The sequence below is a fragment of the Rhodnius prolixus genome, unplaced genomic scaffold, assembly GCF_049639745.1.
Source record: "Rhodnius prolixus isolate KJV_2025 unplaced genomic scaffold, Rpr scaffold_23, whole genome shotgun sequence".
In the NCBI taxonomy this organism is placed as follows: Eukaryota; Metazoa; Arthropoda; class Insecta; order Hemiptera; family Reduviidae; genus Rhodnius; species Rhodnius prolixus.
The window spans coordinates 1,401,835-1,422,157 of NW_027411627.1; the positions used below are offsets into that span (position 1 = coordinate 1,401,835).

Below are 20,323 nucleotides of genomic sequence, written 5' to 3' on the forward strand. Positions count from 1 at the left end.
GTGAGCGTAAAAGTCGTCAGCAATTCCAGACGATGACTTGTCTAGAAGGACTGTAATCCTTTGAACCATATGGGCCTTAACGGATCATCTTGTAATTTCCATACTGATGGGATCTGGTACATTTAAGGACAAGTCTTCAACACCATCCTTCATCCAAACTGTTGACTGAGTCCTCAGTATGCTAGTCAATTTGGCAGGACCACCAATTGCCAACAAGGTTGAACTTGATTACAAAGGCAGCAAAAATTCTGACAACTGGAAAGAATTTCTTATAATTCTGGAAGAGTATAAGGTACTCTTGGGTACACAGGAGATGTGCTAAACGTGTCCACGTAGTTTGGAACGTTGCTGAACGACCACTTTCAATCCGCCATTCCAAAACCGTCCGACAGTCCTCCAGCTATTTACGCAGTCAAAAAGTACTCGGGGTTAAAGATTTCGAAAGGAACACTAGAAAGAATTTAATAACGAGATGCTGATTTGAAGAAAAGAATCAGCAGACTCGTTCAGGAAGTGGATGTCCTTAATCTCTCAGCAGTCTGCGAAGGATCAAGACATGTTCAAAACACTATATAAGATGACTGGCTGTTATGGCCAAACATAAAAAAGTTGAGTTGGACAACTACGATTACTTTATTTAAATAGAGCTGGACAATTTTTTCATGAACTTTAGAATTTTATTTTTTCATAATTTGTTATTAATTTTATTTACTTATGAACAGAATTGTTACTTATTTACTTTGTTTATTATCTTCCTGTAAAGTTTTCATCTGCCTTCCCAGTCATTGAAGCAGGCGTTGCGTCCATCCATTCAAACAGGGTCTCACCGTGGCCTCTTGTGGGAGAATTCCAATAACACAGCGGATATTTACTTAAAAATTATTAAAACTTATTCTTCTAGAAGAGTTCGTATATCCTGACTAAATGTAAACTTTCTTCAGATCAAACATTAACAAATGTTTAGTTGTTTACTTATGTTTTTATTAAGGCTTAATAACTGCCAACAATCCAGAACTAGTTGAGTTTAATAGTTGCAGTAAGACAAAGTGAGTATTGCTTGCTGAATGTTACGGTGACGGCCTGACAACAGACTGCGAGTAATTTTCTTCACTGGCACATACTTCTGGTAAACTTTCTCCAAGATGTTATGTAAGAATACAGAACTGTATTCAGTTCCTTTAATCATATCAATAATATATTCCACTAAACGTTTGGTGGAAATCAACCTCGGAACAGAAGACTGTCTAAAGAGATGTCATGTGAAAGCGACCGGAAATTATTAGTTTTATGTGAACATTTGTTACGGTGGGCAGTTTTTTTTCGTTACTAAGGTGGAATTGTGGAAATCGGTTCCGCGTTTAGACGCTACGTTGTTTACAAAAAAAGGTAGCAAGACCAAGAACATTTTCTGAAAATGCCGTCTTTTTTTCCAATTTTAGGAAACTTTTTTCTGGAAATCGATTAAATCTGGAAGGGGGATTGCAAAAAAGGAGGATGATTTGCCCTATATCATAAAGAAAATTTAGGATCAAAAATCGTTTATAGAAAAACAGGAAATAGTGGGTTGTTTTTCAACATTGCGCTTTCTCGTGCACTTCTTGACGATTAATCCATCCGGACAGTTTTTATAAACCTGCAAGATCGTTCTGCATTCATTAAGTATACATATCTAAAATTAGCGCTTCCTCAACTTGGCGACATTGACCTGTTCTAAATTTACAGTAATCTCAGGATGACATTGTCCTTCGGTTTCATCAGCGAGCCTGACTAGTTTTTTTTCAGGACGAAATGCAGGGTCAATTGGACCCAATATTATTGTTCTTGGTGAGAGACACTTTTTCGGTTTTAAAACGGATATTTCGTGAGATAATTATATTTCGATAATCTGCCTAAGTGAGGAAATTAGGTCCGTCTTCGAAACTTCAGCTCTGTAAGGTTGCTAAGGAGGCTGCGGTTCCTATCAGTGATTACATTACTGGCAATTCACTTACTACTCGGTCATCACTTTAGCCTGAGCAATAAGCAACATTGTACTTCATTACCCAGGAGCGTAGAGCGTCAGTGTGTGTGGAGCATGCGCACATCTTGGAGGTCGATATCGGACAGTTGTGATACTGGCTTATTCAGATTCAGATAGTGGCAGTTTGTGCCAGGAATAGCATATCATTGCGCAAGTGTAGGCAGTACTGTACATCAACAACCCGCCGTATCTTGAATAATCACGTAAGGCAAAATTGCAATATTACACTATTTAAATTTTCAAATCATATGATTTCGTGTGAGTCCGCTATTATTTATCACTGTTATATTTTAATTCTGGCAAAACAATCTCACGACAATTCTCTCTAAATTTGGAATGTTTACTAATGATTTTTGGCTTCAACAAAAATTCATTTCAATAAATTAACCAGTGCAATCAATTTGCAATTGCACAGCGATTGGTGTTTAGCTCACTTCCGTTATTCCAATGCTAAAAAGATATCGTTCAAACTTCCTGAAGCGGTTTTCTTCAAAGGCGGAATTTTATTTAATTGTAACTTTTTTCAGACCAAGACTCATTTATTGTACGCAAAACAATATTGCGCCTTATATATATATATATGAAAAAAATAACGAATAAGTGAAAGGCACTAAATTTCGCCAATTAATTACAAAAACAAATTGCAATCTAAGGATAAATAGTAATAAAAACAACGATAATAATCATATATTTGTAAGTTGGAATTCGTCCAGGGCAGTTTGGTGGTAATTGTAGATGTGGAATTAGTGGTGAGAGGAGAGAATTCGCAGCACTCTTCATTTTTGCAAATATTCAGGTAATTTATTTTTCTTAGGGAAGCAAAGATTAGAATGGGAAATGGCCGTCCTGAGGTAAACAGAGGACGCAAAAGATTTCTTACGAAATGGTCTATGTGTGTGTGAGTCTGTGTCTGTGTGAAAGACCGAAAAAACGAGGAATCCAGAAAATTTAAATTCGCAATTCGCTTAGATGTCATCAGTGTACGCCACAATAAGTCTTCGGTCAAAATCGAACAACCAGAAGTGCTTCTTAAATTTCCTGAAGATTTTCTTGAAAACAGATCCGATTTTTTAAAGCATATCATGCTAATTATAGTTGTGCACATGTCTGTAACCTTTATTTGGAACATTTCTCCAGGAGATAAAGGGCACTCCCTCCAAAGTGCCCTCATGTTTACTGCACTTTCTGGCAACCAAAATAATAATAAAAAGGATCAAATTTCCAAATTGGGAGCTGGACATGGAGCTCTAAAACTTTTATGGATGTAAGGGGATAAGTATATCCCCTTACATCCATAAAAGTTTTATATATATCTCAAGTATGAGACTTATTTTAAGCGACTTCTTACCAGCAACATGTTTAAACGTCAAAATAAACAAGAAGGAACAACAATGCCTATTTGTTCACGTCGGCCCAACTACCGACCAGCTGTTAGTGGAGGTGGATAGCGATATTGCAGGACTATAAATTCTTTTTATTCCACTAAATAAAATTTAAGGCAAGGACCGCGAATCGATCCCCAGGAACACAATACATCTTAACGCCTGGACAATATTAGCCATTTCACATTTGATTGATCAACAAGTTGTGTTTGTAAAATATGTCTAAGGATTAATGGCTGAGGGGTTGGGGGTTAGAAGCCACTTTGGCTGCATCTAGGAGAATCACTTTAGATGGTGGAGCTGGTTTAACTAAGCTGATCACCTCTAATTTTTAACTTTCTAGGTTAGTATGTTTAAGGTGGCGCATCGTATTCGACAGGACACAGTCCAGTTCTACTCGCTATCTGGTCCTGTCTAGATTTGCATACTCGACTTCGAAGTTAATTAGAGAGCCCTAGCTACTTAATACACCGTCCCGGTTTTCTGTGGACATTCTGCCCACCAGGCCACCTGCTCACAATTAGTGTTACTTTCTCGTTCAGTTTTAGTGAACAGGAAGTACTGCGGCTGTTACAAATTGTCCATATTGAGTTTTTACCGGAAATACATTGGAATGAGTGCGCGAGTGAGTCAGGCTAGTCGATTGTCGAAAAGAGAGATATGAAGAGGAAGGTGATCGATTTCTTCCTCAATAAAAGAACCTGAGACGACCAACAGGCTGAGACTAACCTGCTATAAAACGAGTGGCGAAGCTACTTAAGTTAAGTTCAGGAGTCTAAGAAGATGTAGACTTCATAATAAAACCGATCACAACTATGTAAACTGTCACCCCTGAAAAAATATATCCGTTTTAGATGAGCCAAGTGCACGATCGGTAATGGGCTTTTTTATTTTAACTTTTAGAGCTACCCCCCCCCCCCCCTCTACTACTATAAAATCTTTCAAATGATATGAAATTCATCATTCAGCAATAATTCATCATTTGATAACTTAAATGATGTAAAATATTCAAAAAATCTCTTACAACTATATGCAATCATCATAATCAATGGAAAATTTAAAGCGTTCATTTGTTGTAGTTCTTACCCTCTAGGAGTTAAGGCCCTATGATTTTGAAATAAATTAACAAAGCATTCAACGATTTCAATAGGATTAGGCGTTTGGTTTAAATAAACGTTTATGATGCAAATAAGCTGTAGAATCACCTTGTTCCATTTGGCCATTTCAATCTAATACTCTTGTTCACGCCCAAATGAAGCTATCTATGATTCTTTTTAGAGTGTTCTGTTCACACACCCATTCTTCTTATTAAAAAAAAACATCTCCGTAAAGAGCCATTTCCAGAAGACCACAATTCTGAAATTCTTTCAAGGCACTCGTTCTCTTGCGATCTTTAAGGGAGAGGGAGGTAGAAAGTAACTGATACTCACTCGTACAACATTTGATTAGATTTTAGATTTAGATTTTACACGGCGGGACGGGACCCATGCCCCACGGCATCGCAGCCACTAAGAGGCTACAACATTTGATTATATAACTTATAATTGGAGTTATTAGCATTACGTAAACACAGAATTAGGAACAATGATATAGAGTGGGCAATTATTGTTTAAGAAGAGACACTTGGTCTGTGAGTGTGGAAATCGGGGCCTACACTCAGTATGAGCTAGTATGTCTGGATAATGGGAGATCCCCAACATAACTGGAGATGTCTGCAGAACTCAGCCTTCCTAGTGCGCCTTCAGCTGGTTCAAGGTTATATCCTGAACAAGTTTATTTCTTGGCTTTTTTAACCTGCGAGAGAATGTAGTAATTAATAATCATGTGTGCACTAGTTCACCTTCATTGTATACATTTTACAGATAATATCACCTTTAGAATGTAATTGTTATTATGTCGGTGGTCACCTAGATTTAGGACTGGAGATTTAGGGCTTACAAAGCGCTAATACTTTCCTTTATTTAGGAACTAGAAGCCAACAAATAGAAGTACAGCTTCTAAGGGAGGAGAAATTTAATTGACGTAAACTACGGTGAGAGATAGGTGTGAGAGAGATATGTAGATAGATTTAGGAAACAATCAATACGTCACAATAAGTGACTAATTTTGTTCTAGAAACAGCGAGCGAAGGAATGTTCTTGAGATGGCTCTTACTGGTATACTGTGTGGCATGGAGCAAGGCTACTGGAATTCTCTACCCGAGAGAGTCAGAAACTAGAGAGGTTAAATCTCTGGATGGAATATGGAATTTCAGGGTGTCCGTAAACCCCGGTGAAGGAGTTAAAAATCGTTGGTATGCCCAGAAGTTGTCAAAGGTTGGTTTTCTTTAAGTTTTACTTTTTGTTGCTCATCTCCTTTCTTTTAGTTTCATTTTTATCTTCTCATAAAAAGAATTAAAGCGATCGGGTTGAAGTTTGGAATATGAATTTTCAAAAATTTGGAATAATTAGAAAATGATAATAATAATAATCTTGTTCTCTTACAATAAAAGTTCCGTCTAATGTAAGGCTAAGTGGCTTTTTTCTGGTAGGGGATGCACCCTCACAAATTATACATTGACTGTGGAAAATCAAATTAGTCTTTTCTGCGAGAGGCTAAAGTTATGATTTTTCATTCGAGCTGCAAACATTCCAGTGTTTAACAACAATTCAATTTCTGTTTTTGAACTTTATTGCAGACTGAATATACAATCGAAACTTCGGCTAGTAAAGGAATAAACAGCTGTAAAGTTATTCACGATATTGCTTGTTGATTGCACCATTAATTAAATGAACGTTTGTCCTCTTCATATCTAATTGCAACTTTTACGATCAAACTTATGTCAATATTATTGCCATAATATCGTTGACAGTTTGTAGAAGAATATGTCTTCCGCAATTTATGATCAAACTCCCAATCTCTGGCCGAATATTGACTGTGACGAACCACGTACCGTCCTCGTATAATAATTATTCCCTCGCCCTACGGTCTGAGTTTGCCGTTTGCTGCGGCAAACGCTTTGAACAACTTTCTGGAACAAGAGTTTACGATTGGCCGTGTAAATGTTAAGTAGAGACTTTACTATAAAGAAATTATTTACTATTGTTGTGCTTTCAGAGTGGAGCTACCATTCCAATGCCAGTGCCAAGTAGCTACAACGATATAACTCAAGAGAAATCCATTAGAGAACATGTTGGTGTCGTTTGGTATGAAAGAACATTCTTTGTCCCACATTCCTGGAGAGACAACAGTTTGCGAGTGTGGCTCAGATTTGGAAGTGTCCACTACACTGCCAATGTGGTATGCAATTTAGCTAGCTAGCCCCCTTCTTTTTGTTTAAGTACATAGGGTTATTAAATGGGCACCTGGTTATGTCAAATAATGCGGATAGAATGACAGAACTTCTTAATAAACTAACGAACAGTGAACTTTATAAAATCTCTCTAACTAGTATTGGGCGAACTCTAGTAGGCTAAAAGCGAACTAGTGCTGCAGTTAGTAAATTATTTATGCAGCAGATTAGGAAAGGTTCTACCAACCGCTTATTACGTCACTATACGCTGTTATCATTCTGCCAATTGTCCGTTAATTCTGTTGGAAAAACAAAAATTTATTTTCTAGCCTTTTGTAAGTTGGTCTAAGATCCGCCAGGTATACATTCTATAGCTCTGATGAAAAGTAAGGAAGTCACCTTCTGTTAGATCCGTTCGTCTAAACTTTGAAAAATGAACGAAAGGTCTCCATCTCTAATCATTTTTGCTCGTATTACCTATCCTGAATGATTTTTTTTTTTTCTGTCACTCATCAAAATTGATGAGAAGTTACCTATTCTGCCTAATGTTTCTTCGATGAGTAAATACGTGTGAGAAATGACAATAATAAATAAGTCTGTGCACATGTTCCAAGGGAATGAATACACTGCGCTGGCAAAGATAAATTGGTGTCGAGCAGGCTTTCTATTCTTAACAAAATGCACTTTAACTGACCTAATAAAAATATTCTATACGTAGTAGCATTACTTTTTTTTAGAAATACTTGCAGGTTTTATCTCATTTTGTACTAGCAGACAGCTTAATTCATTGTGCATTCTAAAAAAGAGGAGTTTTTATTATTTGTTTAAGATTACTTTCATAATAGTGTAACTATTTATTAAACGATATTTTTAATAAATGAGTTTCTCAAGTAGTTTTCCGCGACACAATCCACTCAGTTTCGTCAAGAAAAGGGTCCAGCCAAGTTCTGTGTGGTAATTTTCTAGTTTTATTGGGTACATTGAACAAGATCAAAGAATGTAATTCGATCATATTCTATGTTGTCTAATAGAATTTAAAAATACTTAATTCATGTACAGATACGATATATGTACACTATAAAATTACCATTTAATCAATTATTGCACTTTGATAATAACGCTAGACTGTCTCTCAGAAATTAGGTTAGCTTTTATTTTTTCATTAATTTTTGGTTATTTTGTTAAGTAAGGAGCACAATATAACAATCAATACATTAAACTAACAAACAAAAACACATTAATATTAAAATAAAACCTTGAATATGGAATGTATTAAACATTAATTCTTATAATATTATATTGGTGGTAAGACAGAACAGTTGCCGGTAATGGCACATTAGAGAGACTTCTGGACACGTTTTTCTCCTGAAAATGTTGCAAAGAAAAGTTATAGATCTACATAAATGCAACTAAAACACCGAGCTGAAGGAAAATCGTAGTATGAGCCTGTTTCGAAAAAATTCGAAAGAACTGAAAATGGTTTAAGAGGTGCTTCAGGATGACCAATTTGGACCGAAATCTTATTGTGATGCCCTCTGTTGGCACCTTAACCGAAATATCAAATTTGAACAATTTTTCGTTAGTTCAATTACCCACCTACAAAGCTTGAGTCATACTTAAACACAAACTAATTTGTAAATAAACATGACGTTTAAGCCCAGTGGTCCTCCAAACGGATATTTCCGTTGAAAACTCAAAATCGAAAAGGGGCGGGTCTTGGTTTAGTGGCCATGAGCGTGGCTTTGTAAGTGGGACATACTCAGTTCGAATTCCGTTTATGACTTCTTTTTATTTGTTAGAAAAAATTGTTTATAGAAAAGTATGAGCTTCCGTCTCCGCCCACGACACCTGTTGTTGGTCGTTACGCCCCGCCTGAAAAAATAGGCGATTACTTACTCAAAATCGAAAAAATGCGACGAAAACAATCCTTCTCTTACTTGTTAGAGAGAGAAGTTACCACTAAATTGTGAGCTCAGTAAATAAATTTATAAAAAATCAGAATCTACAATGTGATTGCAGTGGGTAAACGGACAGGAAGTTTTGTTCCATGAGATCGGCCATCTTCCTTTCCAAACGGAAATCACCTCTGTATTGGACTTTGGCCAAGAGAACCGACTTACAGTGGCAGTAGACAACACACTTAGGTTGTCTTCTGTGCCTCAAGGTACTCTGGACAAAATACAAACGTAAGTCTAATCAGTTCATCCATGTAATCAGTCCTTCAAAGGTGCTGCTCAAAAACTCTCACATTGAAACCTATTTATTTTGTTTATTCTGTGATTATCTAGGAACGATGGACCAAAAATTGTACAACGCTACACATTTGATTTCTTCAATTACGCTGGTATTCACAGGACGGTGCATATTTACACAACTCCTGCTGTCTATGTGGACGACATTTCTGTGTACACCGACATTCAGCCACCCAAAGGTAATCATCTGCAGTCTTCATTCACTGACTTTCATACCGAAATTAGTCAACGGTTCTATTACTTTTTCCTTTTTTAATTTGTGGCGCTTCTTCTTTCAAGATCATTGGCGACGAGAGGCTTCTCAGTGCACTGCTAGCATACAATAGTGTTTACTCCTATTACGAAAATCTCTTTAATCGTGTTGCTAACAAGAACACAAAAATTGTTTAATAAGGTATTGGCAAATTATTTAATTGCCAAATCAGGGAAGCCAATGCTCACACGACGTTTGCTTACCGCAACTTACGTGGATAAATTTTTTGAAACTGCTTTGTGCGAAAATAACATCTCTAAAAGTTAAAATATTTTTTCATTGAGAAATATTTCCGCCATACCGATCTTCATCCAATTTGGACTTTGTTTACATATTGAACTCATTTAGCGCATAAATCCGATTGAATTACATGACGTAATTGGAGGTAATAAGGCTGCACATTATCCTGAAGTGGTGACTCACAAGAAAAGGCAGTTTGCCCAGATGCAATTTTTGTGTCATATTGGATGCACTCTGTCCTCTACTTACACATGATATAGAACGCCCTTATGCAATAAGTGTACACTTGTTTTTTATAGATAATTTGCGCTGTCAAAATTTGGAACATGCGATTGAACAGTTCTCGTGCTAGGACACAATATCTGCATCAGGTACACCATTAATCAGGGTGTTGCGGAAAAATAATATCGAGAGAACATAACCACTTATTTACAGGAATAGTGTACTTCAATATCAGCTTTGGCGGATTATCTCTAGAAGGCAACGAAGTGACGTGTTGGGTGGACCTGCTAGACGCTGATGGAGATCCTGTCTCTCGAGCAGGTAACAGTGGTAAGGATAGCGCAGGATTCACGGGCAAATTGGAAGTACAAAACGCTAATTTCTGGTGGCCTTTCATGATGCATCAAGATCCTGGATATCTGTACACGTTGGAGGTATCGATAATTTCAAATAGACAATTTTTATTAAAGTTAATCAAGTATAATACATAATAAATACATTTTGTTAACGGGCTGTTTTGAACTGTGACCAGACAGACATTTTGCTAACAGACAGGTGACAGGTAAGGCCACAGACCTTACATCTCCTCTAGGTGATAAAACAACTCAAGGTTTAACTTTTTTTTGAAAAAGTTCAGTCACACGTTAAATTGTAAATTTATTTCATTTGCAAAAAAAAAAAAAAAAATTAAAATAATGAAAGTACTTGAAAAGTTTTGGCTGAGGATTCTTAGCAAAGTTTAGCTTGGTCACAAACAACTCATTGGACCAATGTGATTCCAATGATCTCAAAATCTGTTCATTCATTTCTAGGTACGACTCGAGACAGTACAATGGGGTTTAGATATTGTGGACGTTTACAGACTGCCAGTAGGTATTCGTACTGTTCGTTATACCAACACCAGTCTTCTGATTAACAACAAACCTGTCTACCTGAGAGGTTTCGGCCGTCATGAAGATTCTAATGTAAGTGACATTGCCAATGTACAATAGTCTTTATCAAACCTATTTGAATGTGGAATTCTTTGATGTGTTTATTTGATTTCAGCTTAGAGGCAAAGGACTTGATCTGGTACTTGTCGCCAAGGACTATAATTTGCTGAAATGGGTTGGTGCTAACGCATTCAGGACATCCCACTACCCGTACGCTGAAGAAATAATGGACTTTGCCGACAAAGAAGGCTTTATGATTATAGACGAATGTCCATCAGTTGACACTGAGTAATTTGCTTTATTGTCTAACAATGTTTACTTTATTTATCACAGTTTTAATAGTTTTTGGATCTTTTTGAATTTTACAATAACTTAGAGAACGTTTTTGGGCAGAACTAGTTATAGAGCCCAGCCATTTCCCAAGACAGAGTGGCGTATCCAGATCGCCCGTTTCAAGGAAGGCGGCAATGTTGATTGTGTAATTTTTTTACCAAACACCCTCCCATCCTTGATGATGAGGTTTGAGGATGCTGTGCTTGCGGCCACTTAAGCTCCAGCGCCGAGTGTTACAAGAAAAATTACTTTTATACTTTATATTCATCCCTATAATAAAAGAGAAAGATTGTATCGACGGCCCGTTCTGGATCCGCGCCTTCTATAAGCTTCTAAGCGGTGGTGGGCTAAAATGATTGGCTAATTAGAGGATACTACCTTGCACTCGCTCTGGTGTCAGTTTCTAATATTTCTCCTCCTTCTAAATACTTTTGCGGCCAAATAATGCAAAAAGACAATTGTGATATCAGAAATCATCATTCATCTATTATCGGGCCTCGAACATTTGCCAACAGCCTTCCGGTGGCGATTTCACTTCGGCAGCTTCTTCTGACATGCTTAATCTGTTCCAGGTATCCAGTTGTACCTCCAGATTCTTAAATGAACTCTAACGACATCATCGTGCGAAGACCACAGACTAGTGGTTCAATTATAGAATAATCTTAGTGAAATGTTTTGTGAAGTTTTTTTTTTTTTTCAGCAAGTTCAGCGATTTATTGCTGGCCAAGCACAAACAGTCATTAACTGAACTGATACAGAGAGATAAAAATCGCCCTTCTGTGATAATGTGGTCTGTGGCCAATGAGCCAAGGACACAACACCCTGCTGCAGCCGAATATTTCAGGTAATTTCTAGTTTGACATTTAAACGTATTTAGATTATCATTCAGCATTTGAAAGCAGCCTTATAAATGTATGGGGGAGGGGGGAATGTGCACTTTTAGATCCGTGCTGAGTCACGTAAAAGATCTGGACGTTGATCGGCCTGTGACAGCTGTCCTCAACCAGCATTGCTCTGTGGACGTTGCGGTGAGTCTACCCAGCTTAGTCACGCCAGGGCCTCACTGGCTAAAAAGAAAATATAGCGCTATTAAGAGAATTCATTCAGATTTATCCTTACGAACATTCAATCGCTCTTTATATGGAGTGACTGAATGGCGAGAGCAAGCATTCCATACTCCATCATCATACACCATCAAATCATTATTTACACCTTCAATTTAAGTCAAGAAGTTCCCATATTTTTTTCACCTGTTTAAAGTTTTTGGTGAGAGTTCTTCTTTAGCGCCATTTTGAACAATTCCACTTTGAATATGTTTGACAGTTTAAGGCATATTTCTAGAGGTAAACCATTTTTGGATAGAGTGACGTAGAATGGGAGAGTCTTGGGAGTTTTCCATTACTATTTCTTCTTTATTTTGGCCGCAGTAAGAAAAAAATCATGTGCGGGTTCAAATTTGATTTTCTTTTTATCAAAACGTTGTTCTGAAATAACTGATCTAAATTTAAATGTAGAAATGTGGTGAGCCATGTGAAAAGTGTGGACAGTCGGCCTGTGACGTCAGCTCTTGCTCAGCGGGCCGATCTAGAGTATGGAGTGAGTAATCCACTTATCACTTCATCTTTGTTTTTTTTTTTTATTCTGCATTTGGTATTTTAACAACGCATATGTTTTTGATGTTGACAGTAATAATGGAAAATCAACAATTGTTTCAATATTTACCCAAAACTCTACAAATTACAGTTTCCTGTAAATAGCATTCTGTAGACTTTGTTCAGGTGTTGGTGGCACATAATTTTGTAAATAGAGTTATATTTTCTTTCTTACATTTATCAAGAAAAAATTAATGTACTAATTAGGAACTTTTACTTTAAATAAACCAGCTAAATTATTTGATTTCAGGGGCAATTTTTGGATGTAATTGGGTTCAACAGGTACAACGGTTGGTACAGTGAGCCAGGTCGAACGGATGTGATTCGATTGAATGTAGAATCTGAGGCAAAAGAATGGCACCTCAAACACAACAAGCCGGTCATCATGATGGAATATGGCGCCGACACCATGCCGGGTCTTCATTTTGTAAATATTTCCTTTATAACCACACTAGAGTTCAGTATCGTCTTTGTTGACGCAACACTTACTTGCCAAACTCATTGGAGCACGCTCATTTCTGTTTTCCAAAACATCGATAATTAGGAACCTTCAATTGAAGGGAGAAATTAAAACCAATTCTCTTCAATTCTGCTTTTTTGATAAACTAAAATTCTAAAAACCGTAAAATCTTAAACTCATGTTAATCGAAATGAACAGTTTCTGCTAGTAATTAGGAAGATTAAACCTACGACTCAGTAGCACAGTTATCAGCTGGATAACGATTTCATTTACTTGCCGATCCCTCAGGAGGGGCTTCACATCTTCAGGTGTTTTATATAAATATAAAAAAATCATTTAATTGTCCAATGTAATTGTTTTAGTGATTATCATGCTGGTTTTTGAATAAATATCCGTCTTTTTAGGATAACTTCGCTAAATTATATCCACTAAGAGAAGTGATGTTTTCGGAAAGCTTCAAATTTAAGAAAGATTTGCGGTAAAGTAGTCTTATTTGCCTCGGCTCAATTTCATCTTGCTGCTGTGGATTTCAAGAAGTTTATTTTGAAAATGTTATTTTTAAATTAGCGTTTTCAGAAACTGTTTTTTTTCGACTTTCCTGAAGCAAAATAAGGTAACCTACTGGGTCTATGCCCTTCTTCTAAAGATCTTCAGAAAGGTCTTAGTGAGGCTTATAGAAAACTATGTTGGTCCAGAAGGCCTATATCACCCCTTGGAAGGGCACAAAATGGGGCAGTAGTATAATCCGAATTTCGCAGTCTACTGTTTAAGTAACGAATATTCAGATTCTGATGTGACCGATTGCCTCATATGCCAGTGTTTGAATAGCTTGCAAACTGAAAAAATTTAAGTGACCATATATAGCTTTCATGTTGCAACTTTAATTGAAAATTTCGAACTGAACATAGCTGTCAAGTGTTTATTGATTTAATTAGTAAAAATGACTTCTTTTTTTTTTTTTATTACCTAAATGCGTTTCAGAACGCTAAATAGAATAATTAGGCCAACCGCTTATGGATCATGTAGTGTACAGCCAGCAGTATGTGCCTTAAATAGCAGTGTTCACCTTTGTGCTGAACGCGACTCCTGCCTAATATGCGGTCTGTTGTTTCAGCATCCACAATACATCTGGTCTGAAGAGTATCAGATAGAGTTGTTCTCTGAACATTTCAAGGCATTTGATAATTTGAGGAATAAATTTTTCTTTATCGGGGAAATGATTTGGAATTTCGCAGATTTTAAAACAAATCAAGGTAAATATCTTAATATATAGTATATAACAGAGGAATTAAAAATGTTAGTTTATTAAATTTATAAAGGGAGATTGGATATTGGACTCTAATATTCTGTTAAGTATTTGGAGGGAGTTGTGACTCTTATTGCAGGACTCATCAACTCCATATTATTTTGAATCTGTTTTGATAATCTCAGTAATCCTTTAAGCTAATAGCGAATGTGAAACTAGTTTTCTATACACATCAACAACTAGTTAAGTAGCTAAATAGCTAATAAGTCCCAAGAATTGAAGTCGTAGAAACGGATAAATTAAGTCATAAATAATTCACACAAAACTGTACAGCCTCAAGTAATTATAACCAAAAAAAAAGTTGCTTATTTTTTGTATAAAACTTCTTATCTGAAGATGAATAAAGTTCTAAGAAGTGGAGTTCATGAATGAACCACTTCACTTCAACTTGTACTGGCGTGAAGACTCTCTCTAATTTAAATAAGTAATTATTTGTCTTGAAATCTATAATTAGCACTAATTTCAGATGCTTACTTGCTCAGTTTCACTGGAATAGAATAGTCGCATTGATACCTAAATAGAACAAAACATTGCCACCGGGATGCACGGGCCACACATACAGTTGAGCCTTCCCTTAAAGAAAAGAAAAAAAAATTGAACTGGATTGAGAAAGAGGAATGTAGAACAGAATTTAATTTTAAAATTGTTTTGTTTGCAGCCATTACCCGGGTGGGTGGAAACAAGAAAGGAATCTTCACCAGAGAGAGGCAGCCAAAGGGGGCTGCAACTCATGTTCGCAAAAGGTACATCCGCTTGGCACAGGAAATCGACAATTTTAAATTTAATGAAGAACTGGAGCCGTACTCTGCGCCATTTGTGTCACATTTCCGAAAAAATCGTGTCGAGCTGTAATAAATAGTTTTAATCCTCAGATGTTTGTATCGCGTGCCTTGAAACACCAGATAAACAGTTCTCCTTTCGCTCAGTGCGTGCAATTTGCAATGTGAGGAACTGAATTACAAATAAATTATCATTGTATTACGTGCAATATTTTTTTGGAAATTCCGTTATTTATTATTAGCAAGTACCTGACGTATAGAATAATATTAAATAGACTAGAAATTTTACGTCTAAATTAGTGAGGAACAAAAAGGCAAATGTTAGTAGTAGAATGTTCATGTAATAATATTTCTGGAATTCTGCAGCTTGGAACCAAAACTGCTCTCAGATGCCTAAGTGCAGGGGCGGCTCTAGCTCGTGTAGCGCCCGTGTGCAATGAAACCCTGGCGCCCCCTAGGCCTGACCCCCCCCCCCCCCCCCGCTGCTATAACTATTAACTTTGCCGTCGTAACAAGAAAGTTTATTTTCAGTTGAAACAAAATGTTCGAAAAAGAAGCCGCCCATAGGGCGCTCGCGTTTGATAACTGCCGCCACCGCGCTGGCTGGCCGCTTCTGTCATATCATTCTTGTACCATGATGGTCCAAGACGATGCTCTTAGTTGTCTCAGGGAGTGCCGCGGCGCCCCCTGAGACGGCGGGCGCCCATGTGCATTGCACACCCTGCACTATAGGTTAAGCCGCCCCTGCCTAAGTGCTTCTTCTTACGCTCCCAAAGAAACTCCAATAAGGGCCAATGATATTGAAATGTTATTTGTAAGTGATTCTGATATTTACGCGAGAGATCGTTCTGGAATGTGAAAGTGACGTAGGCATCCTAAACATCTTTGTAAGTACTACCATCTAAATAATTTGGATGAATTCCATTTTACGTACTCTGGTAAGAGAAAGAATTGTCATCTCGTCAAATGCTGGAAATGCCTAAGTTCCGATAAATGGAGAGAATGTTAATGGCGTACCGTCACTCTCCCGTGTGAGCTCTCTTTGTGTGAACAGAATATTTCAGAAACTTATTTTGCAGAAAGTAGAGTATCTCATACCAAATACCGTTTCAGAACTTTTTCTTTGCTTCAGATTCTGCGTTCCGTCCAAAATCCGCCCATCGGAACGTCACTAATCACTTATTGAGTTTTTTAAATTTTCTGTTAAATCTATCCAACCTTTACACTTAGAGCACTTTAATCAAATAAGTGCCTATCACATTAACCTGATAAATTTCTCTAGAAAGTGATTTTAATTGGTTTCTGTACTCAAGAGGAAAATCTGTCAGTTGAGAATGTATTATTGCAAAAATTAAGGGAGCGTTAAGAAGGGCCTTCAGTGCCACAAGAATGTGACTTTATTACACGGGTAATACTCTCCAGATCTTCGTTAATTTAAGAATAGCTGATCGTTTGCAGAAAATAGGCCATTGATTACGTGCCAGAATCTGTAAGATTAGTGATTAAGAAAACACAACCGTTTAAGATAAATTAAGGAAATATAGAAGATTCTTGTGAGATTAAACTAATTATTTACAAATTTTGAAAAATACAAGGAACTTCAAATGTATGAATGAATTAAAACTGATACGAATAATTTCATTGAATATTTATTATGGATTAGTTTTTAATACTGTTAATTTTTTTTTTAAAGAAAAAGATTAATATTTTGAATCGTAATCATAATCGATTGAATAATAATTTTCTATTATTATTTATTGAAGTTAGAAACAGGATTTTATATTTTCTTACCGTTAATGTAGATGCAAGCACAGAATTTATGTTGTAATAAACTTGCTAATTACTACTGTGAATGTATGTTGTTGAAAAAGAGCTCAATGTATTTATAACTAGTTATATATGTATATAAATGCGTATGGACCGTTAATTTTGAAAGAGGTGCAATACCATTTTCTCCGGTTTCGAGAAAATTAAAAATTACCATATATTTCAATTAAAAAATATAGGTGAATTATGTCAAGTCTGGCAATGTGTCTACTAATTCATATATATGTAATCTGATTTTATAAATTTAAATGACTTCAAAAGCATCTGTTCTAACAAAGAAACTAGTTGGATTGAATAATTTTGTTTATAAGATGGAGCACACTTTGTAAATATATATATTTATGAATTTATTCAATGTTGAAACAGATTTTTGTTTTTTTATGAATACCCTCAACAATTTTCGGTTCATTACAATAATGTTGTTATGAAATAAAAGAAGAGACATTGTCAGCGTTAAGATATCTCTAGACTCTTTCTCGAAATTTAGATGATGTAAACAATATTTTGGGAAATTTGTTTCATTTATTTGCCTTTTTTGTGTTATTGCCTTTGATTCCATCACTTTTGTGTTTAGAAAATCTAACGTGTGAAGATTTTCTGTTGGTTTTTAGATTTATGTCGCGCCAGTGTTGGTATTGAGTGTTGGTAGACTTTTTCTTTCTAAATACTGGGATGTTTCTCCAAGATATTTTTTTTTGACAGTCTTAATATTCTATTTTGTCAAGTTTATATTTGCTTGTTTGCCTTCTTCAGTCCAGTCCTTTTGGTTCAAGAAAATTTGTCTTTTTTGCTGTTGATATACGAGTAAATAAATCTAATATTTTTTTTTGTTGCGATTATTGCTGTTGGTTGAACTTTGTAGTAATGGTTTTACTTTGCTCCGGACTGGTTGTGCACATAGTAATATGGCGCAATTTTTTAGTTTTATTGAAAGGTTGGTATAGTTGGGTAGTTGTTTTTTTGTTCCTGAGTAATTGATTTGATTGGCTTTTTCATGGTATAATTGGTTGACGTATAAAGAAAACATTTTAACTACAAATATCTCGAAAACTACTCAATAGATTTTGTTAATATTTTACTTGTATATGGAGACTACTATTGTCTATAATCGTGTAAATTTTAGTGAAAATCTATCGAGCAGAAAACGAGATATTTAGTTTTAAAGATTGTTTCCGTTCTATAAAGGAAAAAATTTAATTTCAAATATCTCGAAAACTACTCAATAGATTTTGTTAATATTTTACTTGTATATGGAGACTACTATTGTCTATAATCGTGTAAATTTTAGTGAAAATCTGTCGAGCAGAAAACGAGATATTTAGTGTTAAAGATTGTTTCCCTTCTATAAAAGAAAAATTTTAATTTCAAATATCTCGAAAACTACTCAATAGATTTTGTTTATATTTTACATGTATATGGAGACTACTATTGTCTATAATCGTGTAAAATATAGTAAAAATCTATCGAGCAGAAAACGAGATATTTAGTGTTAAAGATTGTTTCCGTTCTATAAAGGAAACATTTTAACATCAAATATCTTGAAAACTACTCAATAGAATTTGTTAATATTTTACTTGTATATGGAGACTACTATTGTCTATAATCGTGTAAATTTTAATGAAAATCTATCGAGCAGAAAACGAGATATTTAGTGTTAAAGATTGTTTCCCTTCTATAAAAGAAAAATTTTAATTTCAAATATCTCGAAAACTACTCAATAGATTTTGTTTATATTTTACATGTATATGGAGACTACTATTGTCTATAATCGTGTAAAATATAGTAAAAATCTATCGAGCAGAAAACGAGATATTTAGTGTTAAAGATTGTTTCCCTTCTATAAAAGAAAAACTTTAATTTCAAATATCTCGAAAACTACTCAATAGATTTTGTTTATATTTTACTTGTATATGGAGACTACTATTATCTATAATCGTGTAAAATATAGTATAAATCTATCGAGCAGAAAACGACATATTTAGTGTTAAACATTGTTTCCCTTCTATAAAAGAAAAACTTTAATTTCAAATATCTCAAAAACTACTCAATAGATTTTGTTTATATTTTACTTGTATATGGAGACTACTATTGTCTATAATCGTGTAAAATATAGTAAAAATCTGTCGAAGAGAAAACGAGATATTTAGTGTTAAAGATTGTTTCTGTTCTATAAAGGAAAAACTTTAATTTCAAATATCTCGAAAACTACTCAATAAATTTTGTTTATATTTTACTTGTATATGGAGACTACTATTGTCTATAATCGTGTAAAATATAGTAAAAATCTGTCGAGCAGAAAACGAGATATTTAGTGTTAAAGACTGTTTCTGATCTATAAAGGAAAATCTTTATTTTCAAATATCTCGAAAACTACTCAATAGATTTTGTTTATATTTTACTTGTATATGGAGACTACTATTGTCTATAATCGTGTAAAATATAGTAAAAATCTGTCGAGCAGAAAATGAGATATTTAGTGTTAAAGATTGTTTCCCTTCTATAAAGGAAACATTTTAACATCAAATATCTTGAAAACTACTCAATAGATATTGTTAATATTTTAAATGTATATAGAGACTACTATTGTCTATAATCGTGTAAAATATAGTAAAAATCTATCGAGCAGAAAACGAGATATTTAGTGTTAAATATTGTTTCCCTTCTATAAAAGAAAAACTTTAATTTCAAATATCTCAAAAACTACTCAATAGATTTTGTTTATATTTTACTTGTATATGGAGACTACTATTGTCTATAATCGTGTAAAATATAGTAAAAATCTATCGAGCAGAAAACGAGATATTTAGTGTTAAAGATTGTTTCTGTTCTATAAAGGAAAAACTTTAATTTCAAATATCTCGAAAACTACTCAATAAATTTTGTTTATATTTTACTTGTATATGGAGACTACTATTGTCTATAATCGTGTAAAATATAGTAAAAATCTGTCGAGCAGAAAACGAGATATTTAGTGTTAAAGATTGTTTCTGATCTATAAAGGAAAATCTTTATTTTCAAATATCTCAAAAACTACTCAATAGATTTTGTTTATATTTTACTTGTATATGGAGACTACTATTGTCTATAATCGTGTAAAATATAGTAAAAATCTGTCGAAGAGAAAACGAGATATTTAGTGTTAAAGATTGTTTCTGTTCTATAAAGGAAAAACTTTAATTTCAAATATCTCGAAAACTACTCAATAAATTTTGTTTATATTTTACTTGTATATGGAGACTACTATTGTCTATAATCGTGTAAAATATAGTAAAAATCTATCGAGCAGAAAACGAGATATTTAGTGTTAAATATTGTTTCCCTTCTATAAAAGAAAAACTTTAATTTCAAATATCTCAAAAACTACTCAATAGATTTTGTTTATATTTTACTTGTA

The 20,323-nt window shown here is 34.9% G+C and overlaps 1 protein-coding gene across 5 annotated transcripts; it reads left to right on the top strand.

Annotated features, from left to right (window-relative positions):
- The first annotated feature begins 2,063 nt into the window (after window positions 1-2,063).
- On the top strand, window positions 2,064-17,296 carry LOC141459776 (beta-glucuronidase-like). 5 transcript variants are annotated; one of them, XM_074139185.1, is made up of 14 exons: window positions 2,113-2,223; window positions 5,368-5,434; window positions 5,518-5,717; window positions 6,499-6,681; window positions 8,693-8,859; window positions 8,962-9,104; window positions 9,854-10,074; window positions 10,453-10,605; window positions 10,688-10,860; window positions 11,606-11,749; window positions 11,849-11,933; window positions 12,808-12,984; window positions 14,132-14,270; window positions 14,982-17,296. In XM_074139185.1, exons 3-14 carry the CDS (start codon window positions 5,535-5,537, stop codon window positions 15,173-15,175), a joined length of 1,962 nt encoding a protein of 653 aa, XP_073995286.1. In that variant the 5' UTR covers window positions 2,113-2,223; window positions 5,368-5,434; window positions 5,518-5,534; the 3' UTR covers window positions 15,176-17,296. The 5 variants fall into 5 exon arrangements, with proteins under 5 accessions (XP_073995284.1, XP_073995288.1, XP_073995285.1 ...); XM_074139183.1 differs by lacking the exon at window positions 5,368-5,434 and having other exon boundaries at window positions 2,064-2,223; XM_074139187.1 differs by lacking the exons at window positions 5,368-5,434; window positions 11,849-11,933 and adding an exon at window positions 12,420-12,501 and having other exon boundaries at window positions 2,064-2,223.
- The last annotated feature ends 3,027 nt before the right edge of the window (window positions 17,297-20,323 follow it).

Excerpts from the sequence above, each read along its gene's own strand:
- LOC141459776 (XM_074139183.1), top strand. The coding sequence starts at position 5,535 with ATGTTCTTGAGATGGCTCTTACTGGTATACTGTGTGGCATGGAGCAAG. Across the intron at positions 10,075-10,452 it reads GATATCTGTACACGTTGGAG|GTACGACTCGAGACAGTACA; the intron begins GTATCGATAATT and ends ATTCATTTCTAG. Across the intron at positions 11,934-12,807 it reads ATTGCTCTGTGGACGTTGCG|GGGCAATTTTTGGATGTAAT; the intron begins GTGAGTCTACCC and ends ATTTGATTTCAG.